The 14,388-nt window shown below is 37.0% G+C and overlaps 1 protein-coding gene across 1 annotated transcript in view; it reads left to right on the forward strand.

The window, feature by feature from the left end:
- The window catches only part of LOC118797945 (complement C3-like), a 60,067-nt gene that overhangs the window by 10,287 nt on the left and 35,392 nt on the right, over positions 1-14,388 (forward strand). Inside the window, exons 6-13 of the mRNA XM_036557243.1 lie at positions 2,313-2,395; positions 2,560-2,647; positions 5,131-5,233; positions 9,012-9,132; positions 11,421-11,536; positions 11,794-11,940; positions 13,623-13,775; positions 14,063-14,254. Of these exons, the coding sequence (XP_036413136.1) occupies positions 2,313-2,395; positions 2,560-2,647; positions 5,131-5,233; positions 9,012-9,132; positions 11,421-11,536; positions 11,794-11,940; positions 13,623-13,775; positions 14,063-14,254 (1,003 nt within the window). The remainder of the gene's footprint in view (positions 1-2,312; positions 2,396-2,559; positions 2,648-5,130; positions 5,234-9,011; positions 9,133-11,420; positions 11,537-11,793; positions 11,941-13,622; positions 13,776-14,062; positions 14,255-14,388) is intronic.

The raw sequence follows: 14,388 nt of genomic DNA on the forward strand, positions 1-14,388 counted from the left end.
GTAATGTGGGGAGTGTTTCCTTGGCATACTTTGGGCCCCTTAATATCAATCAATCATCACTTGAATGCCACAGCCTATTTGAGCATTGTTGCTGACCATGCGCATCCCTTTATGACCACAATTCATCTTCTAATGGCTGCTTCCAGCATGATAATGCACCATATCACAAAGCAACAGTCAACTGAAACAGCTTTCATTAGCATGACAGTGAGTTCAGTGATCTTCAGTGGAGTTCCCAGTCACCTGTTCTGAATCCAATAGAACCCCTTTGGAATGTGGTAGAACAGAAGGTTCTCAGCATGAAGGTGTATCTAAATAATATGCAGGAATTGCGTGATGCAATCATATCAACATGGACCAAAATCTCAAAGGAATGTTTCCAACATCTTGTGGAACTCATGCCACGAAGAATTAAGGCTGTTTTGAGAGGCAAGGGAGGCCCTACTCAGTATTAGTGTAGTGCCCCTAATAAAGTGCTCAGTGAATGTGTATTTTGTAAAAGAAAATCAAGACCCAACAGTGAACTAAAGAATCTTCAGGTGTTATACTGCAGATTACACCCATCCAGAATCAATGAAGTGGTGCTAAAATTAGACGTGTCCACTGAAGTCAATTCAAACAAAGCATCACTGTGAAACCCTTGGCTCTCTGGAAGTAAAGGGTCGGGTTTAGGAGGGAGTGTTACCTGTTTCTGAGGAGCAGGAATTGTTTTAAGTTTACAGCAAGCTCCACAAAATCTGTTGCTACAAGGCCTGTGCCTTCACCAACATTTTGAAAGGCTGAAGATGTTTTTGCTGCTGGTCATTAATGTTCTGGTGCTGGGCCTGTTGCATGCTGGTGACTTTTTGCAGACCTCAACCTCATCAGCTCGATTTAGCTGAGCACAAACATTTTAATAGTCTATTACGACTAACTACACACAAGTGCATAAAAGTAAACTGAACGCCAGTATCACAGTGTGACCAGAATAAGGAATATATCACCCAGCACTGGTAACTACCATTTACAATGGAACTGTTACAAACCCAGCAATAGCATATTAACATCCTGTTTTTTTATGGCAATTTTAATTTGAACTTGTCATTGTGCAAAGTAGCTTAAATCTTTCATTTTACAATAAGTTGAATCTTTGATAGAAGAATTTAAATGGTAACATGCTATTGATAATACAACCCCAATTCCAAGTTGGGACGCTGTGTAAAATGTAAATGAATGTAGATAAAAACAGAATGCAATTATTTGCAAATCCTATAGACCCATATTTTATTCACAATAGGGCATAGAACACATATCATATGTTGAAAGTGAGACATTTTACCATTTCATGAAAAAAAACTTTAACTCATTAACTTGATGGCCAAATCGCATCTCAAAAAAGTTGGGACAGGGGCAACAAAAGTCTGGAAAAGTAAGTGATACTAAAACAAATACAGCTGGAGAAGCAATTTGCAACTAGCTCACATGGCTGGGTATAAAAAGAGCATTTTAGAGAGTCTCTCAGAAGCAAAGATGGGCAGAGGTTCACCAATCAGCTAAAAACTGCATCTAAAAATTGTGGAACAATTTCAGAATAATGTTCTTCAACGTAAAATTGTGAAAACTTTGGAAATCACACCATCTACAATACATAATATCATCAAAAGATTCAGAGAATCTGGAGAAATCCCTGTACGCAAGGGATAAGGCAGAGGGTCAGTATTGAATGCTCGTGATCTTCAGGCCCTCAGGGGCACTGCATTAAAAACAGGCATGATTTTTTACTGGAAATCACTGCATGGGCTCAAGAACACTTCTAGAAATCACTGTCTGTGAGCACAGTGCTGTTGTGCAATCCACAAATGCGAGTTAAAGCTGTATCGTGCAAAGAAGAAACCATATATAAACAGCATCCAGAAACGCTGCCAACTTCTCTAGGCCAAAGCTAATTTAAGATGGACTGAGGCAAAGTGGAAAAGTGTCCTGTGGTCCGATTAATCAAAAATTGAAGTACTTTTTGGAAATAATGGACAAAAAAATAAAACAAGAGGGGATGCTACACAGTGGTAAACACGGCCCCTGTCACTTTTTTGAGATGTGTTGCTGCCATCAAGTTCTAAATGAGTTAATATTTTTCACGAAATGGTAAAATGTCTCCCTTTCTACATCTGATATGTGTTCAATGTTCTAGTGTGAATAAAATACGGGTCTATGAGATTTGCAAATCATGGCATTCTGTTTTAACTGACATTTTTTTACACAGCTTCCCAAAGTTTTCTGGAATTTGGGTTGTACTTCATGTGATTGATCTTATGTTTGGTCTTCTGTTTTGAAAGCACTGGAACCTGGAAAATAGTTGCAAGCTTGAGGAATTATCCACACAAGAAATTCACTGCAGAGTTTGAAGTCAGGGATTACGGTAAGATTACTGTCTTTAGTATAAGATCCAAAATATTAAATACATTTATAGATGGACAAATAGATAAATCTGTTCCCCCAATTCTTTATTTCAGATATTAAGGATATACTAACAATATTTTACATTCAGTATTGCTTTCTAAAAGTTCTGCCTCCACTTCCTAGTGCTGCCCAGTTTTGAAGTAAAGCTGACGCCTGAGAGATCTTTCTTCTACACGGGTGATGAAACATTAAGTGTTGAAATTAAGGCCATGTAAGTTGACTCACACATATGTTCTCTTAGGTTCTAACTTTAGGGCCGTGTTTGTAACACTTTCTCACTTTTTTGGTGTAAATGTTGTAATTATTACTAAAGTAACTCCACAATATAAACTTCCAGAAGGGCAAAAAGTTCTCAATTTAAATGTTTGTTAATGTATCAATATTAGGTAACACTTTATTTGAAGGCTGCCTACATAAGGACATCAGAACACTTGCATAAGCACTGAATAGCATGTTTATAAAGCAATGCTTGATACTGAAGCTCATGTCAATAATCACAAGATATAAGCTGAAGTAAATGACATTATATAGACATCAGTTTTGTTCTTTAACTCTTCATAAAACTGATATAAACGTCTAAATGAAACTCTCCTTCTAAGTTCCATTAGTTGGTAATGATGCATAATAACAGTGTTATAAACGGTACAAATGTACATTACTTTAGTTTAAGATCCTTTATGTCAATGCAGTGTCCGATCCTCCTGAAATGCTCTCACCATGTAAAGGGAAGCAGGCACTTCAAAATATGCATATCGTCGCCGAGCATAGAAAAACATGAATCTCCATTTTTGTCAATTTTTATTTTTCTCCATCATTTGAAAACACCAGCTGCCCTGTGCATTGTTTGAAAATTTCATGATGAATTGACCAAAAGAAATGCTGCAAAATCACTTTTAATAAAGACTCTTCATATTAACTTACATCAGATGTAACGAATTGGGTTTTGAAGTGCGCTACACAACTTTGCATTAATCTGCCTCAAATTCATAATCTTCCACAGGCTCTCGACTCCTTTTTCTACTAAACAGTGACTCAAATAACAGAAAAATGAAAGCACTATGTAATGTTTGGACCAATCACAGTCAGGAGGAGCTCTCAGAAAAACACTGATTCCGTCCTTTGTTTCCATTTAATTCCCTTCCTTTTTCTATAATTTCTTTATTTCTTTCTTTCTTTCTTTCTTTCTTTCTTTCTTTCTTTCTTTCTTTATTTCTTTCTTTCTTTCTGTCTTTCTCTTTCTTTCTTTCTTTCTTTTCTCGCTTCTTTCTTTCTTTCTCTTTCTTTCTTTCTTTTCTCGCTTCTTTCTTTCTTTCTCTTTCTTTCTTTCTTTCTTTCTTGCTTCTTTCTTTCTTTCTTTCTTTCTTTCTGTCTTTTCTCTTTCTTTCTTTCTTTTCTCGCTTCTTTCTTTCTTTCTCTTTCTTTCTTTCTTTTCTCACTTCTTTCTTTCTCTTTCGTTCTTTTTGTCTTTCTTTCTTTCTTTCTTTCTTTTCTTTTCTTGCTTCTTTCTTTCTTTCTTACTTTCTTTCTTTCTTTTCTTGCTTCTTTCTTTTTGTCTTTCTATCTTTTTCTTTTCTTGCTTTTCTTGCTTCTTTTTTTCTTTCTTTCTTTCTTTCTTTCTTTCTCTTTCTTTCTTTTTGTCTTTCTTTCTTTCTTTTTCTTGCTTCTTTCTTTCTTTCTTGTTTTTCTTGCTTCTTTCTTTTGTTTTTCTTTCTTTTCTTGCTTCTTTCTTTCTTTCTTTCTTTCTTTCTTTTCTTGCTTCTTTTTTGTCTTTCTTTCTTTCTTTCTTTTCTTGCTTTTTCTTCTTTCTTTCTTTCTTTCTTTCTTCTTTCTTTCTTTTTTCGTTTTCTTTCTTTCTTTCTTTCTTTCTTTTCTTGCTTTTTTCGCTTCTTTCTTTCTCTTTCTTTCTTTTTGTCTTCCTTTCTTTCTGTCTTCCTTTCTTTCTTTCTTTCTTTCTTTCTTTCTTTTTTATTTCCTTTTTTTTCTTTTTGGTTTTTATACATGAATTCTGTGATTCACTGCTACAGAAATGGTATTTTACTTTTTTTGTGTTGCAAGCACTGTACATCCTTCAAACAGTATAAATCTAATTAGACCTAATAATAAAGATAATAATAATAATAATAATAATAATAATAATAATAGTTATTTATAATCACATTTTGATGATGAAGATAACATGCTGTTACTTTACATGAGTGAGGTTTTATCCACCCATTTTATGTGAATTCACATATTTAATGTAATAAAAAAAAAAAAAAGCATAATTGATTTTTAGGCTTTGCTGAGTTGGAAAAGTGGGTCTACCAGTAAATTCAAGATGTGAAAAAAGGAAAAGAATGATGAATAAACAGTGGTGTGGTGGGATGTATTCCTGCTCCATCTGAAGACCAGGGTGGACAGTGGGGTTGAAGCGGGCATTTTTGCCCTAATTCAGTTGACTGCTGCTTGCCCTGGTCTGCGTGACTGACCTGCAGATGGAAGCCTGAGCATGGCCATTGGATGGGAAGAGAACATTCTAGAACAGTGTGAATAAGATTCTAGAATAATATGAATGTGAAGAAAACATGCTTGATTTCCCCCAAAATGAAACATAGTTTGTGGGGTCAGTTTGTTATTGGATTTTAACAAAAAGATTAGTAACCATTGCTGTAGATTAATTAGTATTATTTATTCACTATTGTTTTATTTTTAAAGGTATTTGTTTGGACAAGAGGTTCAAGGTAGCGCTTTTGCAGTATTTGGCCTCCTCAATGAAGGCAACAAGATAAACCTGCAGAGTTCCCTTGCGAGAGTTGACGTAAGACTGTAGACATACTTGTGTGCAATCATACACTCACCCACACTCACCCACACTCTATGTCCATTAACTCCTAGAAGTCTACAGTTTTTTTTTGCTATATATTCGATTTACATACAGTTGCATACAGGAGTTTTGGTTCTCCTGACCAAATGACATACTTTTTTGATTTTTGAAGGAAAAGAAGTAAAAACAACTAGGGCTGCAAGAAAGATATAAACAGTGCCTCGTTGTCTGCTCTGTTTTGGTTTAGCAAAATAAACACTAGCCATGTTTACATGCAGCCCGATAATCCACCAATAATCTGACTATTGCATCCATACATCCATGTACATACCTCTATCAGAATAGTCTAGTCTGATTGAGGACATTCAGAATACAGCTTCTATCTGATGGGTAATCCTGTGAATAATCCATTAAATAGAAGAATAATATCAGTGTAAACGCCTGTATCTGATTACATTCCCTATCGGAAAGTTTAAGTCCGTTCTGATCATGTTCGTCACGTCATAGTGAAAGTTTATAACGTTCAATGTGGCGGAGCAGAAACTGGTCTGCAGAGGAGATGAAGTTTATGCTCTGATCTTTAAAAGACGGCGGTGGGACGGACGTCCAGCTTATGTGTCTCAGAACACGACGTCTTCCTCTCGGCCTTCTTTAATAAGGACATGTGAAGGAGGTTATTGTTTTTTGACAGGTTAATTGGTAGGTGGCATCTGCTCACTAATATCAGCTTTGACTACATAATGTTACCAACCACGAAAAATACTTTGAACAGCATTGCAAAGTTCTTGTAGAACTACTTCTGTATAGTAAAAGTACTAGGTAATCGTGCTTGGACTGCTAAGATTTGTTCATCTCTTGTTTATTGTTTCTGTTTTTGATGGCGGTGCAGAAGGCATCTTGTGGCATTGTTAATCTTGATAAAATTATGATTTAGTGTCTTTAATTTGTTGAAAGAAACGTGGTTTATGATGTGAAATATTTTGTTATTGACAGACTACTGACCACACTTTTTCTTTTCCTTATTAATCGAAGCCATAATGAATCAATTTATCAATTATGGAAATCATTGTAAATTTCAGCCCTAAACACAGCCTCTGCAGCAAACTACTTAAAAAACCAGCAAATGTTGATGCACGCTAACTTTATATTTCATGAACTTCAAAAACAGAAAAAAACTAAATAGTAATTATGGCATGTGCAAATGTTTGGACAGCCTACACTGTACTTAGGCCATAGTTAGTTCAGGCAGGCCACTAATTCAAGCCCAGGCCCCAGTCTCAAATCACCAGCTGTTATCAGCTGATGGCTCCCCTGACCTCCTGCTGTGCCTATGATTGGCTAAATTGATCAGGGCTCTCATTTAAGCTGCTCTAGCCAGCCCATTCCCGCCACTCCTCTGCAAGCCACTTTGCAATCTCCTGCTGGCTGGTGGTTTGCCTGGTATGGTTGTTTTGGGCATCTTTCTGAAGCTCTCCCTGCCTTGAGCTTTCCATATGTGCACATGGAAGGGCAGAGAGGTTGCAGAGCTGAGCCACACCGCCAATATAACTACTGGACATAGATACTGCATAATAGGCCCTGCTTGTAGTGCATTTACAGTAGGTACACTACTTCCTGGTACTCCTCAGGGAGTAGTAGTAATATGGCTATGCACAGTAGTTTTTGTGGAGCCTTAACAAAGCTAAAGAAAAGTAAGAGTTTTATTGTTTGATGGTGAAATTGATTTGTTTGGTAAACTGTGTTTCTGGAAACATGTAAGGTGAATTCGGCTCCCTGAGTGGGTTTTTAAACAGAGAATATGTCTGCAGTTTGGTGGGGCAAGTTGATGTTTTACCATCCAAAGGGACACCGTACACTCTCAGAAAAAAAAGGTATGAGCCTGTCCCTGGGGCAGTTCCCCTCTTGTCACTGAGGGTGGTACCCTCAAGGGATACATCTCAGTACCTTTGGTCAGGGAACATAATTGTACCATAATCTATCGAAATGAAATTTTCTAAGTTGTACTGACTCCACACACCCCGTCTCGCCTCCAGGCTTTTTATTTCATTGTTCTGTTTTAAAACATTCGGCTATGGAACGATACAAATATGTTTTGTCCACTGGGAACAAATAATTGGACCTTAAAACCACTGTTGTACCTTTGAGGGTCCATTTACATTGTTTGTACCTTGCTAAATGAAAAATGTACCTGCACAGTACCTTTATTTATAACAGTGTAGTAGCATCTTGCAGGTGGCATATTTTATCCAGTTGGACTGTGAGGTGTTTGGCATCCAGTGATGCAAGTTTGTCTTCACTATTTACGAGAAGAAGCTTATGTCACTCTTTTACTGCTCTAATGAATTCTTTTATATTTCATCTGAAGTGAAAGTTGTTGATGGAGTAATTTGCATCAGTGTTGTTACCCAGTACTTCTGTGATTCTGTAAGCTTAAAAATTAAAGCCTATTTGAATTCATTGGGTTACTCTAAGTGGAAACCTGTGTTTCATTGTTTAAACCATTACACATACAAAGGCTAAACATACATAGCTTATATGAGCTGTCCTAGCCTGGCTATCTCTCTGCTTCCTCTCTAAGCATCTTCACAACCTCCTGCTGCCTGGAGGTTTGTCCGGTACGATTGTTTGGGGGGGTTTTCTTCTGCTGACCCTGCTTTAGGCTTTCCATGTATGCACATGGAAGGCCAGGAAGGTCCCAGAACCGAACCATACTAGCAAATATAACTTACAAATGAAAACAAAATATATTCTTTGACGAAGTGATTTTCAGGGCTGCGTGGACACAAGTTTGTTTCCTGTTACTCACAAATGTGGTTCTAGAGCGGATGCATATCTGATTTATAGCCACGTGACTTTAACAAGAACTCTCAGATCAGAATTCATGTGTCTTTCTATTGTATCTGTTCCATTCATGTTTTCTATATATATTATTTGCTCACCATGCTGTAGATCAAGAGGCATTTGCTTGTCTTAAGGACTTTGCATTTCCTAAATAAAATAAAGTGGGCTTCTCTTGCTTTGTACCCAGCTTAATTTTTAGATGGTCAGCCAGCTGCTTAGAGGAGCCCATGTTTTTTGAGTGTTAGCACAAGGTTTGAAGAGTCAGAGAATTTGTTACGCTCTGAAATTTTCATCAGCCGACAGTTCTTAATGGCAGTTCTTGACCTGCCGGGCCAGTCCTAACAAGTCAGTTAGAGCCTAACAGGTTTTCTGTCATTTAAGTTAGAAAATATATAGTAACTGTAAATTAACACTATTTTAAAGCAGTTTGTTGCAGAGTTTGTTTTTATTTCTTTTCCCTTTAATAATCAACAACATATGTAAATTGGACAGGGGTGCCCAGACTTTTGCATACAATTGTAATTACTTGAATTACGCAATTAACTACATAAATGCATGAACATTTATGTTCTGCATTGACTGGTTTGAGTCTTTCTGTTGATGTCAATGTTAAAAAGATTTAAACTGCTACTTATATAAGTAGCAAAGACTGATTATGTGGCTTCACAAAATATAAAAGGTCATTTTCCTTTTTTGGAAAATATGGTGTGGATTGAAGGTTCTAAACCTGCACTTTACACAGAATTTCTCCACTTGTTCCAACGAGTTATAAGTCAGAAACAATTCATAAAAAAATTACATTCTTTTTAATCACCAGTGGTAACTGTGACTTCTAGGAGTTAAAAATTGTCCCTACAAAATAAATCATCTCCACAGTAATGGACACGTGCACACAGCTTAAAATGTCTTGCTTCTGGTCTGAACTTTGTAGATTGTTAATGGACAAGGTACAGCTGTTCTCAGAAGAGACCACATCCTGCAAACCTTCCCAAATATTGATGAACTTGTTGGGAAAACACTGTACGTATCTGTCAGCGTGCTCACTGAAAGTGGTAAGTAGAGTGGGTCCTATTAGTCACTTTGTTTGTTTGAATGATGAGTTTAAGGGGAATTATGGTCAATAGAGCAGGTGCCTGTAAAATTGTATTTTGAACATAAAAATGAGGATGTCCCATAGATTAGAGATACCAGTATTTCATGATATATATCACTGTTTTGCCATGGAATTTTCGACCAATCAAACTTCAGTGCAATTTAAAAAAATCATGATTTGGTTTTAAGGTACAAATCAACAGCAATACAGAAAGTGCCACAATAGTACCCCATATTAATACACTGGGGTGTTTCACCTCGTCACTGGGGTGGTACCCTCAAAGCTGCGTCATCAGTACCTCTAGTTCAGGAACATAATAAAATCAGTATTCTTTTTTTTTTAGATTATTCTTTTTCCCTTTTATTTTTGTTATTTTTCTGCTCGATTTTTGCCACATAACTCATCCCGTTTTGAAGATATCAACACCTTTCCAGTTCCAGAGTCTGGTCTGATTGTGTGATTCAGGCTTGTGCACAGCTTTTTGATTGGATGCACGGTTTCCATGTAGCAGTGGAATTTTGTTGATTTTTTTCCCATAGGAATGAATGGAGTGCAACACACCACATACTCCACAAACACACTCTACGAACCACACACCACACGCACAACACACACACTGAACACACACATGCACACCACACAAACGCACATACACACTTTTAAAGTAGCAGGAGATTTTAGGTAGAAATGTATTTAAGGTGGCACTGGATTTAAGGTAGCAGATTTAGGGTAGCAGCAGATTTAAGGTGGTAGTGGATTTAAGGTAGCCGTGATTTTAGGTAGCAGTGAAGTTAAGATGGCAGAAAATTTAAGGTGGCAGTGGACAACCATAGCACCCACCAACTTAGCAACAACATAGCAACCATATAACGACCACCTGTGATACCACAGCAACAACCTAGCATCTACTTAGCAACATAATAGCAACCCCCTAGCAGCCACTTAGCAAAACCATAGCAACCAACCAGCAACCACTTAGCAACACAGTAGCAACCACACAGCAACACAATAGCAACCACCTAGCAACCACTTAGCAACATCATAGCAACCACATCGCAACACCATAGCAACCCGCCAGCAATTCCAGAGAAACCATCATAAAAACTGGCAACACCCTTCAGGAAGTGGGAACCATTTAAGCTGTGCAACCATTCAAAATGGGAATTCTTCTCATTGGCACTTAAGGAATTTCTGCCATATTCCATTACAGTTTTTTAAGTAGTATTGATTCTGTACACCTTGTACTGTCTCCAGCATTTTTATTGTCAAGTTGTAAAATAGGATATGAAAACGTACACATGTGTACCTTCCCCCTGAGAAAACACTTAGGTACCCAATTGGGCCTTAAAATCATTGTTGTACCTTTGTGAGAACATTTAAATTGTTTGTACTGTGATGAATGAAAAAGGTACTTGCACAGTACCTTTTACTAACAGTGTAACAGATTTCGGGCATAAACCATGGACCCTCAAGGTAAAAGTGGGCCCTGAATCCATATAAACTGTGGAAGACACAGTGGCACCAACCACTTACAGGAGCTGCTGATTAAGCACATGTTGAGTGCCTCAATTGTATTTGTGTTTGTGCTTATAGTTGTATTCTGTTCTCAGTATTTACAATCAAAAACAATATTAACATCTCAGTCTTGTTTCAGAACTGGTCATAGTTTAGTAAAAGCTTTGGTAAAAAAAATAAAATAAATAAAAAAAATAAGACTACATTCTGAAAAAAGTTAGCAATTTTGTTTCATATTGATTTAAGGGCTGCTTTTGATAGTATTGATCATAAAATATTTATAGCATTCACTTTACTTTTCATTTAATTTATGAACAGCAGTATGACAAACCTGGACCAACATGCTTTATGAGTCTATTATTAAATGCCATATCAAAACAAACAAGAAATTCACTTTGGTGTACCACAGGGTTCCATACTTGGTCATCTTTTTATATTGTACATATTTCCATAATTATGAAGACTAATGTATGTATGTAGCATCAGATGATGAAAATGGTGATCTTTGGTTTTGGTCAACTGAAAAGGATAAGTAATCATTTTCTCAAAATATATGGAGACAAAATGGTAATTCTTCTTATAAGCTATAATAAAATGGTGACTGTAATAAAAAATGAAATCTGACTTTTAAGACCAAACCTAAGGTTAGGAATTTTGGTGTTATTATTTACTCATAAATCACACTAATGCATGAACATCTTACACCAAGTGATGTAACTCTTTGTGTTTCAGGAAGTGAAATGGTGGAGGCGGAGAGAAGGGGAATTCATATAGTGAAAGCACCATATACCATTCACTTCACAAGAACCCCAAAATACTTTAAACCTGGAATTCCCTATGATTTCAAGGTACAGAAACATCACACCTTCATCTGTTTCAACTAGTGCCAGATTGGTATATTTGGATATCTGATAATATTAGCTGATATTGAGGTATCACAGAAAAAAACAGATGAAAAAACAAACAAACAAACAAAAAAGCACAAGATTTACATAACAGGATAAATTATCCAATTAATGGTAAATTTGCATTTTTCTTGTATTGTTGACAATGTAATTTTTGTGCATTCCTTTAATGGATATCACTCTCTAAACATATCCAACAGGTGTATATAACGAACCCTGATGAGACCCCAGCAGAAAATGTTCAGATATCGGTGACACCAGATAATGTAAAAGGAAAGACTGATAAAAACGGAATTGCCAACATCGTGATCAACACCCTGAAAGGAGCCTCCAGTCTAGACATCACTGTAAGCCTCACTTTTAATATACAGTCTGGTGAAATGATTTTCTGTAACACACTGTCCTACAACGCTAAACAAAGCTGAAGGTTTCAAGTATTGGCATTTACTGAGCGTATATCTGCTACTAAATGGTGATGGTATTTATTGAGCATATATCTTTAGGCCCAATCCCATTTCTTCTTTTTACCCCTACCCCTTGTTTTTGAGTGTCACCCTAACCCCTTGGAACTGAGTTACAAGGGGTAGTGGTTAAAATCTTGCCCTACGAAATGCGACAAACCTCAAATAAAAAAAAAAATAAAAAAAACACTGCTTCATTAACGGCTACTAGCACTGCTCTGTAGGCGACCCGGCCCGTCTTCAGTGACAGCAGAGGAGGGTAAAGTTCAGCTCCTCACTGCTGGGCTTTAGCTACATTTAGGGCATCATATGCTTTCAAGGGGGGCAATTATTTATCATCACCCACCCCTAATTCTGCAGTGATATGAAGCTGAAGTCAGATATTCTCCAGCTTCTTGTTTGAATTTTCCCGTTCCACCTTAAATTGAACAGCAGTTATATTCTGCCGCTTCAGGCGTCAGAACTGCTGGACTATTTAAGGTGGAAAGGGAAAGTTAGCTAGCTACCAAAACATTAGCATGCTATTAGCGATTTTTTTATGCTTGTTATGAAGAAAACAAGCATAATACACTGAAATGACATTAAACTACGATAATACAGTGGTTATCATATTTTTTAACAGAAAATTCTCACACTTGTGGGTTTCTTTGGTCGCTCATGCAGCCGTCTTGCCGGTTTTTCTTTTTTTCATAACACTCTGTTTGGAGTCTCTGAAAAACCTCCGTTTGGAGGGCTATGTAGCCCTAAGACTTCACCCTACCCCTCTATCTCAACAAAAAATTGGAACACCCTACCCCTAGACGTGAACGTGCGAAATGGAGGGCTAAGGGCTCAGTGGTAGGGGAGATGGGTGAAATGGGATTGGGCCTAAGACTAAATGGTGATGGCATTTATTGAGCATTTATATTGGAATTAAATGCCGATGCCATTCATTGAGCATTGAGCACAGGTGTTTCTAACTGCTCAAGTGCTCAAAGTACTTTGCTCAGTATTTAGTATATCAGTATCAGTAATACAGATAAATGCATTTTCTGTAGCATTTACTATATTTGAAAAGTAATATTTTGCTATGTTGTATTAGAAAATAAGTAATACTGGGGGGGCTTATATATAAATTCTTGGAAGGTTGTAATCCTCCAATCTCTCTGGAAATTACACCTGTGGTTGTAGACACTGGAAAGCATAAACAATGTTGAAAGGAAGGAAACCATATGCTTCACATATAAATGTGTGTGTGTATATATATATATATACATACATCATCTAAACAGCTTATCCTTCTGGGTTGCGGTGGGGTGCTGGAGCCTATCCCAGCCATATATATATATATATATATATATATATATATATATGTATGTATATATGTATTTGTGTATATATATGTGTGTATTTATGTATGTATTTATGATAAGCAATTGGCCAACAATAAGGGTAGCTATGTCAGCATTTGCTTGAACACACTTCACTGCCAATTTTAAGATAATTCAAATGTGGATGTAATTTTGTTGATTACACCATGTGGTAAATGTGCTTGCAGTAAAAGTGAATGTTACTCTGTTTGTCCAAAGGTGCGTACACTCATGAAGGGAATTCCAGCAGAAAACAAGATGACAGTGCATGCCTACAAGCCTAGAGGTGGTTCCCAAAACTACCTACATATAGATAGAATCACTGGATTATTGAAAGTCAGGGGATCATTTTACCCTAAAGCTGATGATGGGGCCTAGTCATGTTGGAGACCAAGACCTTACTTGTATGGTGTGTACTTTAAACAGGATTGTTTCAGCTCAGGGGAAAAACAATGTGTTCATAAATACATTATGTCCCCACTCTGTGTCCAATAACACATTGAAAAGGTGATGCTTTGAATTGACTTTATTCAAATGCACACATCATCATCATGAATATTGTGTATCAGATCAACAGAATTTAGGTATAAAATATTTCATTCATGTGGTATTGATGTGATTTTTACTTTTGCATTATGTTTCCGCTCTTTTTGAACTAGATTCTAAGTAAAGGACGGATCGTAACAGCTTCAAGATACCAAACGTCAGGTAACTCAGTGATAGCCGTGCCGCTTGAAGTCACTAAAGAAATGCTTCCCTCTTTCCGCGTGGTGGCGTATTACCATGTGGGATCCTCTGAGGTCGTGGCTGATTCGATCTGGGTTGATGTGCAGGACACGTGCATGGGATCGGTAGGTCATTTACCAACCCAGGTTTGTGAGTGAATCAGCAAAAGAAATTATTACAGTTGTTTTGCGATAGCTTTTTAATGTAATGCGATTTGGCGACCTCTCTGCTGGGAATGTGTTACTGCACACAATAAGTG

Source organism: Colossoma macropomum, unplaced genomic scaffold (genome assembly GCF_904425465.1).
Source record: "Colossoma macropomum unplaced genomic scaffold, Colossoma_macropomum, whole genome shotgun sequence".
Taxonomy (NCBI): Eukaryota; Metazoa; Chordata; class Actinopteri; order Characiformes; family Serrasalmidae; genus Colossoma; species Colossoma macropomum.